This window comes from Neomonachus schauinslandi, chromosome 2 (genome assembly GCF_002201575.2).
Source record: "Neomonachus schauinslandi chromosome 2, ASM220157v2, whole genome shotgun sequence".
In the NCBI taxonomy this organism is placed as follows: Eukaryota; Metazoa; Chordata; class Mammalia; order Carnivora; family Phocidae; genus Neomonachus; species Neomonachus schauinslandi.
Genome location: NC_058404.1, coordinates 38,572,475 through 38,594,574, shown reverse-complemented (window position 1 = coordinate 38,594,574; position 22,100 = coordinate 38,572,475). Strand labels below are relative to the sequence as shown.

The 22,100-nt window shown below is 47.4% G+C and overlaps 1 protein-coding gene across 2 annotated transcripts in view; it reads left to right on the top strand.

Moving 5' to 3' along the window:
• Positions 1 to 22,100, top strand: part of ANK1 (ankyrin 1) — a 207,622-nt gene that overhangs the window by 169,264 nt on the left and 16,258 nt on the right. For both annotated transcript variants that reach the window (XM_044912835.1, XM_044912834.1), the window contains 9 exons: positions 196 to 292; positions 552 to 780; positions 1,761 to 1,886; positions 1,984 to 2,103; positions 3,566 to 3,644; positions 3,917 to 3,991; positions 5,763 to 5,894; positions 6,721 to 6,867; positions 21,458 to 22,016. In XM_044912835.1, coding sequence (XP_044768770.1) covers positions 196 to 292; positions 552 to 780; positions 1,761 to 1,886; positions 1,984 to 2,103; positions 3,566 to 3,644; positions 3,917 to 3,991; positions 5,763 to 5,894; positions 6,721 to 6,867; positions 21,458 to 22,016 — 1,564 coding nt within the window. The remainder of the gene's footprint in view (positions 1 to 195; positions 293 to 551; positions 781 to 1,760; positions 1,887 to 1,983; positions 2,104 to 3,565; positions 3,645 to 3,916; positions 3,992 to 5,762; positions 5,895 to 6,720; positions 6,868 to 21,457; positions 22,017 to 22,100) is intronic.

Genomic DNA, 22,100 nt, shown 5'->3' with positions numbered 1-22,100 from the left:
AGCCCCCTCCGTGGTCTAGCCCTCTGACCCCTAAAAGGAGGGGTCGCCAGGAGGAGGAGAGTATGAGAACAAAGTTGTGCTCAGGGCCACACAGATATACCCGGCTCTGCCCTTCCACGCTCCGCCCTTACATTTCGCCAAGCTCTGTCTACCATCTGAACGCTGTCCCCCAGCCCGTCTCTGCTCCTGTTGCAGGAGGAACAGACCAAGCCCAGTGGGAAGATATAACGGGGACAACCAAGCTCGTGTATGCCAACGAGTGCGCTGCCTTCACCACCAACGTCTCTGCCAGGTGGGCCGCAGCCCCTGCACCGAGGGGGGTCAGCGCGGCCCCCACTCATGCCCCATCCTCATGCCTCGACCCGCCCATCCTGGGGTGGAACCCGAGGGAGGGCCCCCCACTGCCCCTTTGCACACACAGGCCCCGTGCTGACCAGCGGGCCTGTCAGAGCAGCCACCCCCGTGGCGCACGGGCTTCTTCTGTCGGCACGGGGATGAAGCTCTCCACCAGGCATGCCGGAACATGTTTCTGATCAGCCCCCTCTTTCTAGGTTCTGGCTGTCCGACTGTCCTCGGACCGCCGAAGCTGTGAACTTCGCCTCTCTGCTGTACAAGGAGCTCACCGCCGTGCCCTACATGGCCAAGTTTGTCATTTTTGCCAAGATGAATGACCCCCGCGAAGGGCGTCTGCGCTGCTACTGCATGACAGATGACAAAGTGGACAAGACCCTGGAGCAGCACGAGAACTTCATCGAGGTGGCTCGGAGCAGGGACATAGAGGTACCGTGCCTGGCTGTGCCTAGCTAGCATAATCTCCCCTGAGTCTCATCACCGGGCGTGCTCTTATGATCCCCCGTCTGCAGACTGGGGCACCGGGGCCCCGAGAAGTGAAGTCACCCTCCAAGGTCACGCACCTGAGGAAAAGGCAGAGAAAGGATTTGTCCGAGCAGTCTGAGCCCTGAGCGCACGAGTTGACCTGCTCTGCCAGGGTTCTGGTAGCACCCCGATGAGGCGGGGAGGACAGCTGGACAAATGATGTGAGGAGAAAGGACCAGGGACTGGATCGGAACCTAGTCCTGACCCCAGGAGACTCGTCGTGTCAAGACGTGCAAGGAGCCAGGACCTTTCCAAACGTCTGCCCTCAGAGTCTGTTCTGAGCCTTCCCAGGGGGCTGAGGGCACAGGGGTGGCACTCTGGAGCCCTACCTCTAGTCCCGATTCGGGAACTAACTAGACGAAACATTTCTTCTCTTTGGGCCTCAATTTCCTCAACTGTCAAATGGGTTCGATATCATCGAACCCATGAAGTTCGATGGGTTCAAACCGTGCATATGCACAGTAAGGATTACTATATCCATGGATGAGATTCCAATATAACGTGGTCCTTGTAGCACTTCTCATAAACTAAACCTTCCTGGACAGGTGTAAAAAGAGACCCAGCTCTCCTGAGGAAGCCCTGTGATGACCCTTTAGTGGAGTTCTAGAGTACTCAGATGGCAATCCTGATCAACCACCCAGAGATATACAAAGATGCTTGCCTATTATAAAATCCTTTGAAGTGAGAAGGCATGCCTCACTCATTATAACCTCGGAAACAAAACCTTTTTCGAAACAAATGGTGGGGTTTCCCGGAGCACGGCCCCTGTGTCTTGTGTGGTAGATGGGGCGTGAGCTGGTGAAGGAAAGACCAGAGCTGGAGGCAGGACGGGACTTGCAGGCATGTCTCCCCAACAAGCTGTATTTGCTTTTCTCCTCTTGCAGGTTCTGGAAGGAATGCCTCTCTTCGCAGAGCTCTTTGGGAACCTGGTACCCATCAGAAAAGCTGCCCAGCAGCGGAGTTTCCAGTTCCAGTCATTTCGGGAGAACCGCCTGGCCATACCTGTGAAGGTGCCGATGAATCCTCCGGGTCGAGGGTTTGGGAGGCAGAAATCTCTAAGCCTCTGGAACAGCCCCCCGAGGCTTGCTTTTGTGTGCGTGAATGTAGGTGAGGGACAGCAGTCGAGAACCAGCAGGGTCCTTGTCATTTCTGCGCAAGGCCATGAAGTATGAGGACGCCCAGCACATTCTCTGCCACTTGAACATCACCATGCCCCCCTGCACCAAGGTCAGCTGCCCCCCGAGGAGGGCCCTTGCTGGGGTGGGGGGGATCCCCATACAGACTCAAGGTCAAGTGCTTCCGAAGGACTTCTTGTTGAAAAGCTGCCTTCGAGTTCCCTGAGGTCCAGGAAGGCTCTTGGTTGTCCTCGGGACAGTGGACTGTGGCCCGGCAGGGAGCGCGCACCCCGGGCCTTCCCGCAAGCTAGGAGCAATGCTAGTATCAGACAGTGGTATGTGTGTTCTCACTGTGGGCCTTGAGCCCTCTAGGATGTTCTTTCTCGAAGGTCAGAAGGAGCCTCACAGGCATCCACCGTGGCACCCCTTGTCTGAGGCCTCTGAGGCTTAGAACCGGGTGTCGAATTGCTGAAGGTTACTGGCCGTTTACGAGGTCTTTTTCAAGCCTCTTTTTCAGGTACTTGCTTATCTTCCCCAGGGTGCCAGGCCCTCAGAGAAGGGAGCCCTGGTGTCTCAGCCCCTGCAAACACCCAGATTTTTGAGCTCAGCAAAGGCGTCCTGACCAAGTATGTTGATTTATCCGTCCCCGTAAGAGCCTCAGAGTCACCGCTGTGTCAGGGACTTTGGAGGGCTTGTGCGTCTCCATGTTCTTGTTGTTCCTTTGCTGCTGTGGCTGTCAGCCTTCCGTGCCCAGCTAGGGAAAAAGCAGAGCTTTGTCCATATGTCCATGGCTTAGTTTCTCTTTACTGTCCAGGGAGAGTGTGAACCAACTTCCCTTTCAAAAGAGGATTTCCTGCAGCCTTGAGCAAGCATCTGGGTGCTTCTCTGCAGAGCTGGGGTGCTAGGCCTCGGGCCAGTACCGAAAACGGGTCTTTTGAGTATAAAGGAACCCAGAAAGAAAGACTTGGTTTTTAGGTTCAAACCCCAGTTCTACCACTTACTGGCTGAGTGACCTTGGGCAAGTTATTTAACCCCTCTATGCCTCAGTACCCTCATCCATGAGATGGGAGTAATACTAGTACCTACCCAGAGGCTGTTGCGAGCATCAAACAGGGCCTGGCACCTGGTAAGGGCCACACGAGCTTGCCATTCTGGTTATTCTTTTTTTAAAAAAAAAATGTTTTATTTATTTATTCATGAGAGTCAGAGAGAGAGAGAGAGGCAGAGGGAGAAGCAGGCTCCCCGCCCAGCAGGGAGCCCGATGCGGGACTTGATCCCAGGACCCTGGGATCATGACCTGAGCCGAAGGCAGATGCTCAACCATCTGAGCCACCCAGGCGCCCCTTTTTCTGGTTATTCTTAATAAAGTATGTGGATCTCATCCCTCCCTCTTGCCCCCACCTCTTTGCGCATGTCTGTTCTTCGCATCACAGCTCTAGAGAAGCAGGGCTACTTACCGTTTGCCAGGATGGGCGTCATGCCCCACCCCATGGCCCGCAGGCTTGAAGCAGCTCCAAGAAGGGGGACGCCCCAGGCCCCAAGTCCCCTTTCTTTGTCTTCCCTCTTCCCTGCAGGTGAGCGGTGCTGATGAGAGGAGAAGGACTGTGACGCCGTTGGCCCTGAGATACAGCATTCTCAGCGAATCCTCACTGGGTATAAACTCTTGGCGATATGTGTCGCCGCCTTTCCAGAAGGTTGTAGGTGACATCACTCTCCCTCACTCCTAGAGTAGCTTAGCCCATTATGAGCACAGCATGTGGAGGCTTTGGCCCTGGCCTGCACCCAGCCCGCACAGGCTTGGCCACCAGGCCAGCAGATGCTGAGGTCTGCCTGTGAGCTGAGCCTCCATCTGAGGTCATTTACTCACACCTGCTGATGGCCTGTCCTGCCGAGAGGACTGACTGCAACCCAATGCTTCTCCCCAGGTTCCCTCAGTGGGACAGACCGAGCAGATATGAAGATGGCTATTATATCAGAACACCTTGGCCTCAGCTGGGCGGGTGAGTCGGGGAATTGGGGGCAGAAAGGCACTTTGCCAGTCTACACAAACCCCTATAGCTCCTTCCCCCTCAGGAGCAACCTCTTCTCACCATCCTTGGTGCATCTGATGTGTGATTGTCTTGGACCCAGCAATGCCTTTGGGCACCAGTGCAAAGTGAGCCCTCTCCCTCCTCCATTTCGGCCTGGTTTTTCTTTGTAAGAAAGAATTAACTTTTTAAAAAATTTATTTATTTATTTATTTGAAAGAAAGAATGAGCAGGAGGGAGAGGGAGAGAGAATCTGAGACAGATTCCACACTGAGCGCTGAGCCCAACGCGGTGCTTGATCCCATGACCTGAGCCGAAACCAAGAATCGGACGCTCAACCAACTGAGCCATCCAGGAGCCCCAGAAAGAATTAACTTTTGAAGTTACAAGAGACCTTAGAATCGATCTGGTTCACCTCACTTTACAGATGGGAAAACTGAGATCCAGTTAAATAGAGTGGCTCTAGTTTTGTAGCTCGTTAGTGAGAGAATCTGGAAAACCATCAAACAAATAAAAAACACAGAGACAAAAAACTATGTCTCCTGACCACCTGTCCACTGCTCCCTGTTCTCGTGTTGCCCTTCCTCAAAGGCTGGCTTTGTTGAGGGAAAGAAAGAAAGAAAAGGAGAAGTCTCAAAATTCTTCACTTAGAATCTCTGGCTGCTGAGGTCTACCAGAAGTCACATCAACAGTAAGGGCAGATCTCATTTGAAGTGAGGCTGTGTGTGGGAAAAATGCAGTGAAAGCTCAAAATACGGTGTTTTACTCAGTCACTGGCCCTATAACTTAATCCACCACCACCACCACCCCCCACCCCGGGTCCTTTTTTGTTAACTTTCATATGAATGGACTTCCTTCACTCAGCCTCCCTATAGAGAGGGCTTCAGACAAATTCAGAAACCTTAACAATAACTTGCTGAAAGACTCTGACAAAAATTTACAATAGAAGTTCAGGGACTATTCATTCTCAAGCCAAAAAAGAATGTCTGCTGCTGCTTCTTGTGTGTGTGTGTGTGTAAACGTGTGTGTGTGTGTGTGTGTGTGTGTGTGTGTGTGTGGTACGTGTACATTCTGATTCTTACTATCTCTGTCCCTCTGGTCTTCCTCATCCTTGAAATTGGACTCTGAGGTTGTTCTCCCTTCCAAAGCACCTGTGAGAAATAACAATAAAAACAATGGGAGGGAAAAAGCTAACATTCTGTGTTATTGCCTTGCATTTAGATGGGAACTTGTATTTTCATTTTAAATGTAAATAATGCCTTCCCCAGAAGAAACATAAGTACAGAAATGCATTTCCACTCTAATTGCTTCTTGGTGGAAAGTAAGTGGCACCCTGGTGTCGTTCGACAGCCCTGGAGTGGGCATCCGCCGGCTCAGCCCACGCCCGGCTCTGGCATTGGCTTGTTCTGTGACCTTGCATGAGCGCTAGCCTTGCTGAGAGGCTCAGTATTGTCATCTCATATTTGAAGTGATGAAAGAAAGAAAGGACATTCATTCGTTCACTCATTCACTACCTATTTTTTGAGCACTTGTGTTCCTGCCCCACTTTCTGGAGATACAAAGATGCAGGTGTCTCTGTTTCACTAGGTACTTCTGGGTAAGAAGGACTACCAAATCCATGGGGAGACTGTCCTTTAACTCTTGGTACTCCCCACCAGACACCCCCCACTCCATGGCTCCCAGCTGGGGAGCCGGAGCCGGGCTCTGGCGTGGCTCACCCCTGGCCTCGGGTCTTTGCTTGCAGAGTTGGCTCGGGAGCTGCAGTTCAGTGTGGAAGACATCAACAGGATCCGCGTGGAAAACCCCAACTCCTTGTTGGAGCAGAGTGTAGCCTTGTTGAACCTCTGGGTCATCCGTGAAGGCAAAAACGCAAACAGTCAGTACCATTAAGCTAAGGAAGCCTTCTCTTTCCAAAGCCTGGGCCTCTTCACCCAAGCAGTTCTTCTTTCAAATTCCAGTGTGATCATGGCCTTTGGAACCAATCCCTTTTGCACTCTGTCTCTGTCTCTCACACACACACCTCTGCAGGGTCACGGGGTCCTCTAGGCAATCCTGTCATAAGAAGATAGGAAAGTCTTGGCCTCAGCCTTTTTCCCATCTGAGTAAGATAACAGTCACACGGGGACCAAGATGACTGCATAGGTGTAGGGTGTATGACTTCCTGTGGAGTGTCTCAAACACATGAGGACTGTCCTCTCAGGACACAGCATGGGGGAGCAAATCCGGCCTGATGCGGGAGTATCTTTTCCTCCAACCTGGAGGGAAGATTTGTCTCACTCTTTTCATCAGTTCTTCCTCAACTAAATTCCCAATCCTCAGGAACACTAAGAGGAAATTGAGTGTCTGCATTTGCATCTCAAATCAACTGGCAAGGACCAAGGATTTCAAAAGGACAGTATCCAATTCTCCTCACTCTCATTCCCTGTGGAATTCCTCTTAGATGACAAAAAAACCAGTCTTTCCATGCTTTGAAATTGGCCACCATTACAGGGTTGGAAAAGATCTGTGGAAGGATAACAAAATATCCCCCAAAGAGGCGGGTAGTTTTGATTATGACAAAAGAGGGGTGCCTCCACATTTGGAGACGATAAATCACCCCCACCCCCAACTTCCCGCCTGCCCCCCCACATTCCAGCCCCACCCACAATGATGAGAATCCCCGCAGCAAGCGCCCCTTCTCTTCTTCCCCCACCTCCCCGCAGTGGAGAATCTGTATGCAGCCCTGCGGAACATTGACCGAAGTGAGATCGTGAACATGCTGGAAGGCTCCGGCAGACAAAGCCGCAATCTGAAACCTGAGCGACGGCACACAGACCGGGACTACTCTTCTTCGCCCTCCCAGATGAATGGTGAGTGTCTCCTGGAAGGAGGCGGGGCTGACCTGGATGCCACTTTCCAGGCACCAGCACGTGACACTTCATGAAACCATCTCTCCCTTTGGTGGGAGGTCGACCTCCACGCGCTCCCTCCCTGGTGGGGGTGAGCGCAGAGGCAAGCACGAGAGACAGGTGTGTACTCCTGGGCAGGGAGGCTTCCTGATGCTCTCTGCAGCGACAGGCTCCTGGCGTGGTCCAGGCAACAGCTGGAGTCGGGGCAGGGCTGGGCCCCTTGCCCCTCTCTGTAGTTCTGCGCCAGGAATGGACCCTCTTGGGCTTGCGTTCCCATCTGTAAGACAGTCAGTGATAGAAAAGCAAAGGGCGTAGAGATTTGGGCACAAGATCTGATGTGGATAAGCTGGCTGGTGTTTTCAAAGTCCTCTTGCGGCCCTTCTGTGAGGCTAAGCGGGCTCCTTTTTTTGAGTCTGGTCTCTCTTTCTCTCTCTCTTTTTTTTCTCACCCCATCTCTTTCCTCTCCCTCTTTTTAATGTGCTTCAAGCATGGCGCAGACCCCCAGCGTGACCAGTGCCAAGGGGAGGAAGCCCGGAGGCCCCTGACCTTTGCCCCCAGGACCTCCACTGGGGGTGGAGGGAGGGGGTGCCTCCCTTGCACCTCTTTCCTCCCAGCATCAGTGAAAGTAGCCAGCTGCATGAAGGAGACGGGCTGGGGGTCCCGCACCTTCTCCCCTCATTTGCCCTCTCTCTAGCCACTGGGCACAGAAAGAGCAGAGGCCCTGCTCTTCGGTGGGAGCCAGGAAGCTAGGGTTCCAGTCCCTCTTTCCTCCCGGCTCCATGAGCGGCTGACTAGCTCCTCTTCTTTAAAGTCAGCAACTTAGAGTCGATTCCCGAGGGCCCTTACAGACCTTGAAGGAACGGTTTTAATTCTCTGGTGCCTAAGTCGTCACCCGGGACAGCTACCTCCCGCCGCGCTCCGCAGGCTGCCAGTGTACGGGCGTCCACGCCGCACACGCACGTGCTGGCTGCGCAGGCGCCTGCGGCCGGGGGGCGTGCCCCGAGCCGGTAAGTTCCTGGCGGGTCTGGGCGTGCAGCCTCCTTTGGCCAGGTAGAGCCTGCGCATGCCGAGCCCCTCACACGTTTCTCTCTCCCGTGCCCCGTGTCTCCTGAAACATGCCATCTAGCACCGCTGGGCACAGGGCTCCTCTGTTGATCACGTCCTGTCGTCTTTCTCTTCTGCCTCTGACCTCACCTGGACCTCTCGTCCACTCATGCTCTCACACTGCCTGGCTCCACTGTCTCCACCTTGGCCCGGTGTTCAGGAGCCGTCCACCTCCGCAGATGCATGTCGTGAAGGACTTCTAGCCCTTCCTCCCCGTGTGTCTCACGGCTGTGTGTGAGGGCGTGTGTGCGCGTGTGTGCACGGCGGGGCGGGGGTCCTCTGGCTCCAGGGAGGCTGTGTACTGCGCACTGCTCGCCGCTCTTCATGCCTGGCGTAAAGAGGCTCCGAGACAGTGGTCCACTCCCACGTCCCTCGGGGGACCAAGCCAGAGCACTGCAGGGACTGCTAAGGAGCCTAGCTCCCTTCCACAGAAAGAGAAAGGGAGGGCAGCTGAGGGATGCTGGGAACTTCGGGAAATCCACGAGACAGAGCCTCTCCTTTTCACTGTGATCCCTGATCCCTTGGTTGGGTTTCTTAACATTCCTGGTGCTGTTTCAGTCAAGTCAAATCAGCAAGTTTTTGTTTCTTTGTGCCCCAGTTATGTACCTAGGGGACAGCAGGCACATAGAATTACGGGAGCAGAAACAAGGCAGGACGACAATTAAAACTATGTTAAGAGGGTGGGTCTCATGTGAAGTGCTCTTACCACAAAAAAAAAAAAAAAGAGTCCCAGACTCAGGCATCTATGAGTCTCCCATTGGCCACCGGACTTGCAGCCCCAGTCAGGCCTAGAGAGTCCAGTGCCTAAACAGAGTTCAAAATCCCTCTGTGGGACTGGGTGCTCCGTGACTGGTGAAAAAAGGCTCTGTTTTAGTGGGTCTGCTCATTTAGCAAACGCTTTTTGAACACCTGTCACATGCCAGGCACTGGTCTAGGCAGAGGAGATAAATCGGTTCTCAGACAGACACGCACAAAAATCCCCTAAAACTCTGCCTCCAGGGAACTTACCTTCTGTTTGGCGAGGCAAGCAACAATGTAGTATGTAAGTGAATGATAAAACGTGCTAGCAGAGGGAGGGAGGAAGCCAGGGCAGGAGCAAAGCTCAGACGGCATCAGGAGGCCAGCTCTTACAGACTCCCCTGAGGACACTGGGTCACTGGAAGTGAAATAGGGAGCCACTGGAGGCTTTGGCGAGAAAGAGGAGCATGATCTAACTTAAGTTTTCAAAGGATTCCTCTCCCTGCTTTGTTGTTCTTAGATAATCACAAACTGAATGCTTCTATGCGTCCTGGTTTCCCTGTCTAGCCCTGTCACCCCTTCCGCCCCTCCTCCAGCAGGCCTCCTGATGGACACAGGCTGTGTGCTCTGCATGCGTGCTCCCCACCTCGGCCCAAGCAGACAGACACCCGGCTCAGTCTGCTCTGCCCTTCTGGCACTAGAATTGGCTTCTCTCTGTTTATCCTGCCCTCTTCCCTGTCCCAGGAAGACCATCCCATATCTGGGTACCATTCTGGCCTGGAAAGAAGGAGCAGGAGGACTGAGAGGTAGAAGGCGAGAGAGCGGCCACCCGTCATTCCCCTGGCACTCTCCTGGGCAGGGGCCCGTGATGGCTTGTCCTCCTGCCCGCCCAGCCCTCCACACAGATGTCGCAGTTGAACCTTGCCTCCTTTGCACTTTACCTTGCTTCTTTGCTTGTCTGAGCCTCCTTATGAAGTGATGGGGATGAAGGGCAGGGCTTGAGTGCTCTGTGCTGTCAAGAAAACAGAAACTCAAGATCTGTTTTCCTTCCTCTTGCCATATGTGCCTGGCCTGGTCAAAGCAGAAAGGGGCTTAAGTTGAAAGGCCAGTTTTCTTCACCTCCACTGGAGGAGACTGCCCTGGGTTCTTGGGTAATAAACATGAAGAAAAAACTTGCCCATAAAGCAAAAAAAAGAAAAGCATGTTTCTAAAAACAAATCAGATTTCTCATAGAAGAGGGAAAAAATGGACATCTCACATCCACACTTGTCAGGTCCATTTGTTTGATAAGTTGGACATGTGGTAATGTCGAAATAAAATGTGTTTTACTTCTGTCAACTTCTGAATACAACTGATGAATGTGGCTCTTGTCTGAGGTCAGGCTGGCTGTCCGCTCCTTGTCTAGCTTGCTACTAACATTAAACTCTGAGGGTGATCATTACATCTTGGTCAGCAGAAAGCCAGCAGGATAACCAGAGATGAAGAGAGACTTGGGGAGGGACTGCTGGCCTGTGCTCTGCCCCAGAGCAGTATCTGTAGTTGCCTCTTACCTGATCTCCCCAAAATGCAACCCCAGAGGGAGGAGGAGCTCTAGACTGAGGGATGGGCTGGTGACTCAGGGGTGGCAGAGCCACATGAGACTATTAGAAAGACGGGCACTTTTGAAACTCAACCTAGGGGACTCAGCAGACCTTACTATGGTCTGGTCCACGCCAGATTTTGTGAGATAATCCTCATGAGGATAAGCTCAGGCCTTATGAGCATTGCTCTGACTTAACAGTAATCCCCACTGGCACTGTGTATGGCTACCCACAGCCTCAGATCTAAGCTTATGGGGATGTGGATAGATCAGTGGGTGTCCTCTGGAGCCTGAGAGGGAGCACCGAGGCATACACCTTAGACACTATTACTAGAGGAGGGACTCCAGAATAAAGAAAAGCCAGGAAGTCCTGGAAGACGGTATGCATGAGTTCTTTCCATGGACACATTTCATTTGGGTGAAATTCCATTAAAGTAAACACCATGGAAGTTTTAAGGAAGAAAGTTCCCAAAGGATACCCAAATGAGCCTCAGGTATTCTGTGGCCGGTAGAGCTACCCTCTTCCTGTCTTTATCAGGTCTTACTGAGATTCCCAAAGGTGACAGAAATTCACTTGGCTATAACCAAGGGGCTGTTTAAGATGCATTCCACTTCTGGCCAAAATGAGGTAAATAGATAAGGACTGAATATACCCTCCTGCTTAAAACAGCCCCCCCACTCCCAAAATGGGCCAAATGTATGAAACAACAGTTCTCACGACATTGGACATTAGTCAGTAAAAGACCGTGATCCATGGGACATGGGAAATAATTGAGAAAAACTCTGTAATTGCTAGTTTCTAGGTCATGACATGGGGAAGAGAAATCCAAGAAGTTTCCCTGGGTTGAAAAGAAGTTGTTGAGAATCCAGAGAGAATGGGGCAGCTAGAGTTGTCAAGATATAGAGTACCAGGGAAGACATAGCTGCTTAGAGAATTCTAGAGATCTTCAGAGGGTCCCCTACAAGTTTTGGTTGAGTATTAATCAGCTATTCCCAACAGTCAGACTGATCATTCAGAGACATTGCATAGGGAACAAAAGGGCCTTATCTGGAAATGGAAGAAAAAAACTAGCCCTAAGTTGATCAGTGCTCCAGTCCTATCTAATCAACCTTGAAAGCAAACCTCAAAAGGATCAGATTGCTTCCAAGTTATTTAACTGCATAACAGAACAAAGCTCAAGAATATTCATAGGAATACAACAATATCTAGCACCCACCAAGATAAAATTCACAATGTCTGATATCTAGTCAAAGATTACCAGACATAGAGATAGGAGGGGCACCTGGGTGGCTCAGTCGGTTAAGTGTCTGCCTTCCATTCAGGTCATGATCCCAGGGTCCTAGGATTGAGTCCCACATGGGGCTCCCTGCTCAGCGGGGAGCCTCCTTCTCCCTCTGCCTGTCACTCTGCCTACTTGTGCATGCTCTCTCTCTCTCTCTTTTTCTGTGTGTCAAATAAATAAAATCTTTAAAAAAAAAAGATAGGAAAATGTGACCCATAATAGAGAAAAATCAATCAATTAAAACTGACTCTAAACTGAAACAGATGTTAGAATTAGCAGACAAGAATGGTAAAACAGTTGTTATAACTGTATTCCAGGTGTTAAAAAAGTTAAGTAGAGACATAGAAAACATTTTAAAACACTCAAGCCAATCTTCTAGAGAGGAAATTATAATGTGTAGGATGAAAAATACACTGAATGGATTAGACATTACAGAAGAAAAGATTAGTGAATTTGATAACATAGTAGTAGAAACTCTTCAAAACCCAAAAGAAAAGAAAATTTTTAAAAAGCCGCAGTGACCTTATATTTGTGAAAATAGAGTTCCCAACAGAGAATGGGTGAAAAAGCATGTGAAGAAATAAGGGCTGAAAAATGTCCAATTTTGATGAAAGCTATAAATACACAGATCTAAGAAGTTCAATGAATCACATGCACAAGAAACATGAGAGCAACTATGGCAAGGCATATTTTAAACAAACTGGTCAAAACCAGTGATAGAGAAAGTCTTGAAAGTAGTCAAAGAAAAAGGGACATGTACAAAAGAACAAAGATAAGGATGACATCAAACATCTTTTTGGAAACAATGCAAGTCAGAAGACAGTGGAGCAACATCTTTACAGTAGACCACATCTTTAAGGAACACTTCTAAAGTAACCTAGAATTCTATACCTAGCAAGAATAGCTTTCAAAAATGAAGGCAAATAAAGACTTTGCAAAACATACAAAAACTGAAAGAATTCACCACCAGGAGACCCATGCTTCAAGCAAGGTTAAGAAAATAAATAAAAGTCTTTTAGGCCAAAGTAAAATGCTACCAGACAGAAATATGGATCTATAAGAAGGAATTAACAGTGCAAAAATGTTAACTGCAAGGATAAATACATAATTTTCTAGTTAGTTACATTATTTCCTCATTATTTAAATCTCTTTAAAAGATAATCAGTGGTGTAAACAAAAATAATAATGTAATGTTGGGTTTACAACATATGTAAAAGTAAAATGTATGACAACAATAGTAGAAAAGTCAAAAAAGTCAAGAGGGAAAAGTGGAGACGTACTATTATAAGGTGCTTATACTATATACCAAGTGTTATAATTTCACTTCAAAGTAGACTGTGATAGGGGCGCCTGGATGGTTCAGTCGGTTAGGCATCTAACTCTTGGTTTCTGCTCAGGTCATGGTCTCAGGGTCGTGGGATCAGCCCTGCCTCAAGCTCCACACTCAGCGGGGAGTCTGCTTCTCCTGTCCCTCTCCCCCTCCCCCTACTCACACACTCTGTCTCTCTAAAATAAATAAGTCTTTTTTAGAAAGTAGTCTGTGATAGGTCATGGATGTATATTATGAGCCTTAAAGCAACTACTCAAATAATAAAACAGAATTATACCTAATAATCCATCAAAATAGATCAAATGGAATCATAATAAATTTTAATTAATCCAAAAGAAGACATATAAAGAAGAAAAAGAGAACAGATGGGATAAATAAAAAAGTAGAAATTAGCAAGTGATTGATTTAAACCTAACCATATAAATAATCTTATTAAATATAAATGATCTAAATACTCCAGTTAAAAGGCAGAGGTAGTCATACTGAATATATAGGTAAATCTCAACTATGCCCTTCAAATATCAAAACACAAATTCCTTAAAAGTAAAAGGATGAGCAAAGATAAACTGTGCTAACATTAATCAAAAGACAACTGGCATGGTTATATTAATATCAAACGAGTAGGTTTCAGAACAAAGAATATTAACCAGTGAGGACGAAAATAATTTTGTAAGTAGTTCATCAAGAGGGCATGACAATCCTAAATGCTTATGTGCCTAGTAATATAGCTTTAAAATGCATGGAGCAAAAACTGAGAAAACTGCAATGAGAAATAGACAAAACCACAGTTATAGTGGGAGATTTCGATATCCCTGTCTTGATAATTGATAGAACAAGTAGAAAAATCAGTAAGCGTATGGAAGATTTGAACAACACTGTCCTCCAGCTTGACCTAATTGACACTTATAAACATTAACAGCAGCATGCACATTCTTCTCAGTTGCATCTGGAACTTATACCAACATGGAACATATTCTAGACGATAAAGCAGGTCTCAGATTTAGAAGAATTTGAGATATACAAAGCATGTTCTCTAACCACAGTGAAACTAAATTAGAAAACAATAACAGAAAATCTGGAAATCTCAAATATTTGGAGCTAAATAATACACTCCTAAATAACCCATGGGTCAAAAAAGAGAGTAAAAGGGAAATTAGAATATAGTCTGAGTTGAATGTAAGTAAGAACAGAAGACATCAAAATTTATAGGATGCCAGTTGTGTGGTGGACTCAGCCTATCAATAGCTAATATTGTGGCTGGACCAGCCCTTGTGGTTCTTATTATGATTGCAAGATGTCCATTAGCAATAACCACCAGGAAGCTTTGGGGCGGGGAGGTTTATTACTTACAGAACTTGAAAATTACATAGCATATTTAAGGCCACATAACAAGGTTGTGAGGAGAGATAGAGATCAAGCTTGGGGCTGAGGTTCTGCTTTTGGGGGGGTTGAGAGTGGGGACCTAGGGTTTCATGGGCTCACTTTTTTTTTTAAGATTTTTTTTTTATTTATTTGAGAGAGAGAAAGAGCACAAGCAGGAGGGACAGGCAGAGGGAGAGGGAGTGGGAGAAGCAGACTCCCCACCGAGCAGGGAGCCCATGCGGGGCTCAATCCCAGGACCCTGAGATCATGACCTGAGCCCAAAGCTGACACTTTAACCAAATGAGCCACCCAGATGCCCCTCATGGGCTCACTATTGGTAAAGTTAAAACATAAGAGTGGGAATTTAAAGCATGAGAAAAGAAAAATCAAGTGGCCCAAAATGATCAGTTACTGAAATCAACCAAGATCTCCATAACAGAAGGGCCTCAGTCAGGGGAGGTGGCCTGGCAATGTGTTTATTTGAGGTAGCCATCTTTGAAGTGGATACCTGGGCAATTAAAGCTTAGGTCAGGCACTTGCATTACAGAAAGTAAAAAAAGAAAAAGAAAAGAAAAGAAAACCCAACAGTCAGGGCATTATGCTACCCTAGTAAGGCAGTACTTAGGGGTGGACAATGTCTACATGGGAAAAGAGAAACGTTCTTAAATTTTAAAAATTATCCACATGAGAGAAAGGAAAATATCCAACTCCAGCCCATGCTAGCTCTCTTTTTTTCCACCTAAGGTAGTGGGAAAAAAATCTTAATACTTGTGAAGCTCATAGTCCAAAGGCATAGAGGCTCACTAAAAGACCGAGACCTAATCACAGGACTAGAGAATGCTTTTCCTCCCCCCACACCTCACCAGTGCACGACTAAAGGCCTATTCTCAGCAGTTCCTTTTATTCAGTACATCACATCTGGATATCAAGAAAAATTTATAAGGCATCCCAAAAGGCAAAAAACACAGTTTGAAGAGACAGCGCAAGCATTAGAACCAGTCATGGCAAGGGATGTTGGAATTATCAGACTGGGGATTTAAAACAACTATGATCAATATGCTAAGGGTTCTAATGGATAAAATAGGCATTATGTAGGAACAGTGGGTATTATAAGCAGAGAGATGAAAATCCTAAGAAAGAACCAGAAAGAAATACTAGCATAAATGAAGAACGCTTTTGATGGGCTTACTAGTATGCTGGACACGGCTGAGGAAAGAATCTCTGAGCTAGAGGATATGTCAACAGGAATCTCCAAAACCAAAAAGTAAAGAGAACAAAGACCAAAAGCATAGAATCCCCAAGGAGTGTGGAGCGACAACAGAAGGTGTAACATACACATAATGGCAATACCAGATGGAGAAGAAAGAAAGGAACAGAAGAAATATTTGAAAAAACTAATGACTGAGAATTTACCCAAATTAATGTTGGACACCAACCCCCAAATTCAGAAAGCTCAGAGAACACAGTAGGATAAATGCCAAAAAATACACTTAGGCATATCATTTTCAAGTCACGGGAAGCCAAAGATAAAGAAAAAAATCCTGAAAAAAAAAAATTAAAAAAACAAGAGGGAAAAACACCTTACTTATAGAGGAACAAAGATAACATTACATCTGACTCCTCTCAGCAGCCCTACAGACAAGAAGGAAGTGACGTGAAATATTTAAGTGTTGAGAGGAAAAAACACCAACCTGGAATTCCTTATCCTCTAAAATTTTATACTTCAAAAGTGAAAAAGGAATAAAGACTTCTCAGACAACCAAAAATTGAGGGGATTTGTTGCCAGCAGACTCGCCTTGCAAAAAGTATTAAAATAAGTTCTTTTGAGAGAAGGAAGACAATATGGGTGAGGAACCTGGATGTACATAAAGTAAGGAAGAGCATCAAAGAAAGATTAAGTGAAAATAAAATAAAAACTTAAATTTTCTTACTCTTAGTTGATCTACAGTTTGTTCAAAATGATAATAGCAATAATGTATTCAGTTATGCCTGCTTATGTATGTATCTTATGCCTGTACACACACATACACATACATATATGCTATGTGTAAGTGAAATGAATGAGGAGTGATGCACAGCAGTGGTAGAAGGAATGGGAGGGAGGAATTAAGATTATTTTATTATAAGGTACTCACACTACCTGTGCTGTAGTGTTATTTGAAAGTGGACTGTATAAGTGTATATTGCAAACACCAGGGCAACCACTAAAAATAAAATTTTAAAGAAGCATAACTAATATGCTAAGAAAGGAGAAAGGATGGAATCATATAAAATGCTCAATTAAAACCACAAAAGGCAGAAAAAGAGTAGAAGATAAAAATAGGAACAAAGAACAAGGGCAACAAATAAAAAACAGTAACAAATAGGATAGATATCAATCCAGCTATATCAAGAATCACTTTGGGGGACAATGGTCTAAACGTACCAATTAAAAGACTCAGAATGCATCAAAAAACACATCTTGTCTACATGAAACCCATTTTAAATATAAAGACACATGTAGATTAAAAGTAAATGGATGGACAAAAATATACCATGCTAACACTAATCAAAAGAATACATGAGAAACTATATTAATTTCAGACAGAGCAGACCTCAAAGCAAAGAAAGTTATCAGGGATAAAGAGGGGCATTACATAATGATAAAGAGGTCAGTTCTCCAAGAAGGCATAATAATCCTTAACGTGTATGTGCCTAACAACAGAGCATCAAACTATGGGAGGCAAAAACTGAGAGAACTGCAAGGAGAAACAGATGAATCCACTATCACAGTTGGAAACTCTAGCACCCCTGTGTCAGAAATGGACAGACCCAGTAGGCAGAAAATGGGTGAGGACAGTTGAACTCAACAAGACCATCATCAACTGGATGTGACTGACATCTATAGCCTACCTCATCCAGCAGCAGCAGAATACACATTTTTCTCAAGTTCACATGGAACATTCACCAAGATAGACCATATTCTGGGTCATAAAACACATCTTAATAAATTTAAAAGAATGGAAATAAATAAATCAATGTAATCCATCAGATTAACAAACTAAAAAAGAAAAACCACATGATTATCACAATAGATGCAGAAAAAGTATTTGACAAATCCAATATCCATTCCTGATTTAAAAAAAAACAACAACAACAAAAGATGGATAAATTAGTGAACAGAATGGAGTCTAGAAATAGAACCACATCTATATGAACAACTGATTTTCAACAAAAGTGCAAAGGCAATTCGGTGGAGAAAGGGTAATTTTTACAAGTGGGGCTGGAATAATTGGATTTTCATAAGCAAAAATGAACTTGCATTCATACCTTGCATCAGCACATACAAAAATTAACTCAAAGTGGATGGCAGCTTAAATGTAAAACCTAACATAAAAACTTCTAGAAATAAACATAAAACTATACAACTTCTAGAAGGAAACATAAAAGAAAACCTTAGAAATCTTGGTTAAGGCAAAGATTTCTTAGCTACGACACTAAAAGTGCAATCTGTAAAAAATGATAAATCGGGCTTCATCAAATTTAAAAAACTTTTGCTATTCAAAATACACTGTTAAGAAAGTGAAAAATTAAGCCACAGATTGGGAGAAAATATTGGAAATAATCATCTGATATAGGACTTGTATCTAGAATATATAAAAAACTCTCAAAACTCAGTAAGAAGAAAACAAACAGTCCAATTTTTAGGAGAGCAGAAAATTTAAACAGACAGTTAACCTAGAAGAGATACAGATGGCAAATAAACACATAAAAAGATGCTCAGCATTGTTAGTCATTAGGAAAATACAAATTAAAACTACAAGGAGATCCCACGACCCCCCCGTAAGAATGGCTAAAATGGAAAAGGTCAATCATACCAGGTGTCAATGAGGATAGGGAGGAACTGGCCCTCTCATCCACTGCTGGTGCGAATGTAAAACGGGACAACGAATTTGGAAAAGACTTTGCTTCCTGAGACGTTAAAATACACCTATCCTATGATCCAGCCACTCGGTTCCTAGGTGTGTACCCAAAAGAAAAAACATATGTTCACACGGACAAGCAGCTTTATTTGTAACAGCCCCAAACTGGAAGCAACTCACATGTGCATTAACAGGTGAATGGATGAACCACCTGTGATGTATCCACCTAAAGGAATACAGCTCAGCGGTAACAATGGATAAATCATAGATGAATTCAACAGCATGGGTGATACCCAAATCACTAGGCCCAGTGAAAGAAACTAGACAGAAAAGAGTATACACTGTGTAAGTCCATTTATAGAAAGTTCTGGGAAATGCAACCTAATGTACGGTGACAGAAGCAGATCGGTGGTTACCTGGGAACGGGGACGCAGAAGGAAGGATTGCAAAGAAACGTGAGGACACCTTTCAAGGGCGATGAATATCCCTCTTTTCGTTGTGGTGATGGTTTCTTGGAACTTATCCAATTAGCTACTTGAAAATATGTGCACTTACTGTATGTCAACTATACTTCAATAAAGCAATTTTAAAAGATACTAATGGCAAAATCTAGTGACAAGACCACTCTTACTGTGTGCCCTGAGCCAGTTCCTGAACCTCTAGTTTGCTAATCTATAGAGTAGGAGAAATATTGCTTTCCTTGTAGGGTTGTTGTGACAACTAAAAATAACATATTAGGTTTTTTGTTTTTTGTTTTTTACAAAATAGATGCTTAATTAGTCATGGAAACAATATAATAATGCCTTCAAGAATAAGAAGAGGGGTGCTTAGGTGTTTCAGTCGGTTAAGCATCTGCCTTCAGCTCAGGTCATGATCCTAGGGTTCTGGGATCGAGCCCCGAGTCGGGCTCCCTGCCCAGTGGGGAGTCTGCTTCTCCCTCTCCCTCTGTCCCCCCACCCCCTGCTCATGTGCTCTCTCTCGCTCTGCTCTTTCTCTCAAGTAAAGGAATAAAATCTTTTAAAAAAAAAGGGGGGGGAATAAGAAAAATAATCACTTGACTCTCAAATGTTCTGCTCACATATATTCCAGAGAGATTTCCATGGAGGGTTTGAAGGCCATTGACCTTGGTTTCCCAATTCCTTAGGTTGAGGTTCCACATACAGTGATTTGGATTTAACACAGGAAGATTTGGCCCACTCATTTCTCCTACTCTTCCACCTCTTCTTTGTTCCTCCTCGTTCGGCCAGAGCTGTTAGTCTGCAAGCACAGTGCTACCCTTCCAGCCACCCAGCACCTGATGGTCTCTTCCTCCCACTTCTCATCGTGGGCTCCGGAACCACAGAGACTTAGAGACCAGTCAGGAAGAAAATTCTCCTGGGATGATGAAGAGAGGGTGTATGTCAATCATACAGTATGGTTTCTGGCACCTGGGACACAAGTCCTCCTCACGCATCTGGAGAGTTCTGCAGTAGTCACCAGGGCCTATGGAGTCCCAATCCTGTTCTCGGAAAGTGGGAGGGAGAGGGAGACACCATCCCTGCCTTCAAAGAGTGTACTGTCCCACGAACCAGCTTAGCAAGGGAACACAGGACGGGTTCAAAGACGGGGGCGAAACGAGATGAGCCGAAGTCGCTGGGAAAACGTCAAGAAAACAGAGGGTGAAGAGAACCTGTCTTGTTTGCGCGTATTGGTGTGTTTGTAATCCTCAACCCTCTAGCACAGTCCCCGGCATGTAAGTGGCCCTCAGTTAGTATCTTTGGGTTGAACAAGTAAGTGAATGAGGATAGCCACAGATAGCTTCGTCTCCAGTAGAGAAGCAGTGAGAGAGCCGGAGCTGTGTCCAGCCTGGGGATGAGGAGGGTCCATCTCTGTGGGAGAAAGGCCAAGCCCAGGGGAGAGCTGGATGCGGGGGGCGGGGGGGCGCTGGTGAATGGCGGGACGAAGAGTGTGGATGCTAGGTTAGGGGCTTCTCTGGGCACAGGAAGGTCCCTAGAGACTGTAGGGGCGGCCTCGCCCATACCCAGGGGTCCTGTTTTGGCGCTACTGGGTCTTTAGGCCCCGGTTCCCCAGCTAAGCTGAGCCGAATGGAGAAGCTTGTCTTTCGGTCCCTTCTCCCACCCACAGATTGGCACGAGCTCTGAAGGGGAGTCAGAGGCCCTCTTTGCCCTATCCACGGACCCCCACTCCTGGCTAGAGGAGAGCGGAGGAGCCAACTGACGGAACACTGCCCATTCGGCTCGCCCTCAGATTCCTCATGCACTTACATTCCTCACCCCCTCACTCAGGCTCCGAGTCACTTCTGAACATGAGGGAGCCCATGCCAGAGCCGAGCAGAAGACTAGCAGGGACGCATATCTGAGCCAGTCTCAAGGGACAGATGTGTGAACAGGCCACAGTGACCACGGGGCCAGGCATGTGGGGGCCTGAGCTCACGGGCCGCAGTCCCACCAGCTCACCGCTGACCTGGGGCCGGCAGGGCCTGCAGGCCAGGAGCTTCCGGGCAGAGCACTGACACAGCCGCAACGGCCCTGGTACCTCCTGCTGCCCTCTGACCTGGCCCCCTATTCTGAACCCTTAGGACGCTCACTCATGCCACTTTAGATCATTCAGAGTTTCCAGAACCAGTCTGCAACTTGAGGAAAAGTGACTCCATCTGGAACCAAGTGGTTTCCCATTTGACCACCGCACGGAGGATGGGTGTTCAGTGTACCCCATCAGGCCCCTCCAAGGCAGCTTGGTTACTGGCCCCAGATCTGGGTGGGGGCTGTTCCCTCCCTTGAAGGGACATCCCTGGCTGGTTACCCCAAGGACTGTGCTAAAGGGATGTTTTGAGCAAAGAGAGAGCAACATTTCTTTCTGCCCAGACATCAAGAAGTGGGCTTTCATCTGGTTGGAGACAGATTGGAGCACAGATCCTTCGGAGCAAGGCTTCTTGATCTAGCGCTCTGAACTGGATAAGAAAGAATTCCAGTCTCTTCTCTTTGCCATTTCAGCAAAGGAGCCCTGTTCTCTGCCCCCACTTCCTGGCTGTCCCCTGCCCACCCCAGAGCCTTGTTTTTCCTGCGCCCGTGCTCTGGGCAGCGGCCACAGGCCTGAGCATTGGACACTGAGCTTGGAAAGCCTCCCTACCCGGAATGTGCATGCATATCTCTGGCCGTGCCTGTGTGTGTGTGTGCGTGTGCGTGGATTTGCACGTAAGCGTGTGTGACAGAAATCGCTTCTGGAGCATGTTGCCCTCTGTCTGCCCATCCAGGTTACTCCTCGCTGCAGGACGAGCTGCTGTCCCCTGCCTCCCTGCACTACGCGCTTCCCTCTCCGCTGCGTGCAGACCAGTACTGGAACGAGGTGGCCGTCATAGACGCCATCCCCTTGGCGGCCACGGAGCATGACGCCATGCTGGAGATGTCTGACATGCAGGTGTGGTCCGCGGGCCTCACACCCTCTCTGGTCACTGCTGAGGACTCCTCTCTGGAGTGCAGCAAAGCTGAGGACTTGGACACCACCGGCCATGAGTGGAAGCCGGAGGGGGTGCTCTCTGAGGGACCCCAGGGCCCCACGCTGGGCTCTCTGGACCTCGTGGAGGACGACACAGTGGATTCAGATGCCATAAATGGCCTTATCGATTTGCTTGACCAGGAAGAAGGTCAGAGGTCAGAAGAGAAGCTGCCAGGTCACGAGAGGCAGGAGGACTCCACAGGTGCAGGGCGGGACTCAGAGAATGAAGTGTCTCTTGTTTCAGGCCAGCAGAGGGCGCAAGCCCACATCCCAGAGTCCCCCGGCGGGAGTCGGGCGGTGGAGACGCGCCAGGGCAGGTAAGGGCTGGGCTGCCGGGGCAGGATCCGTCTTCCCAGGCTTCAGGGGACATTGTGGCTGACGGGGAGCACAGAGGGAATTGG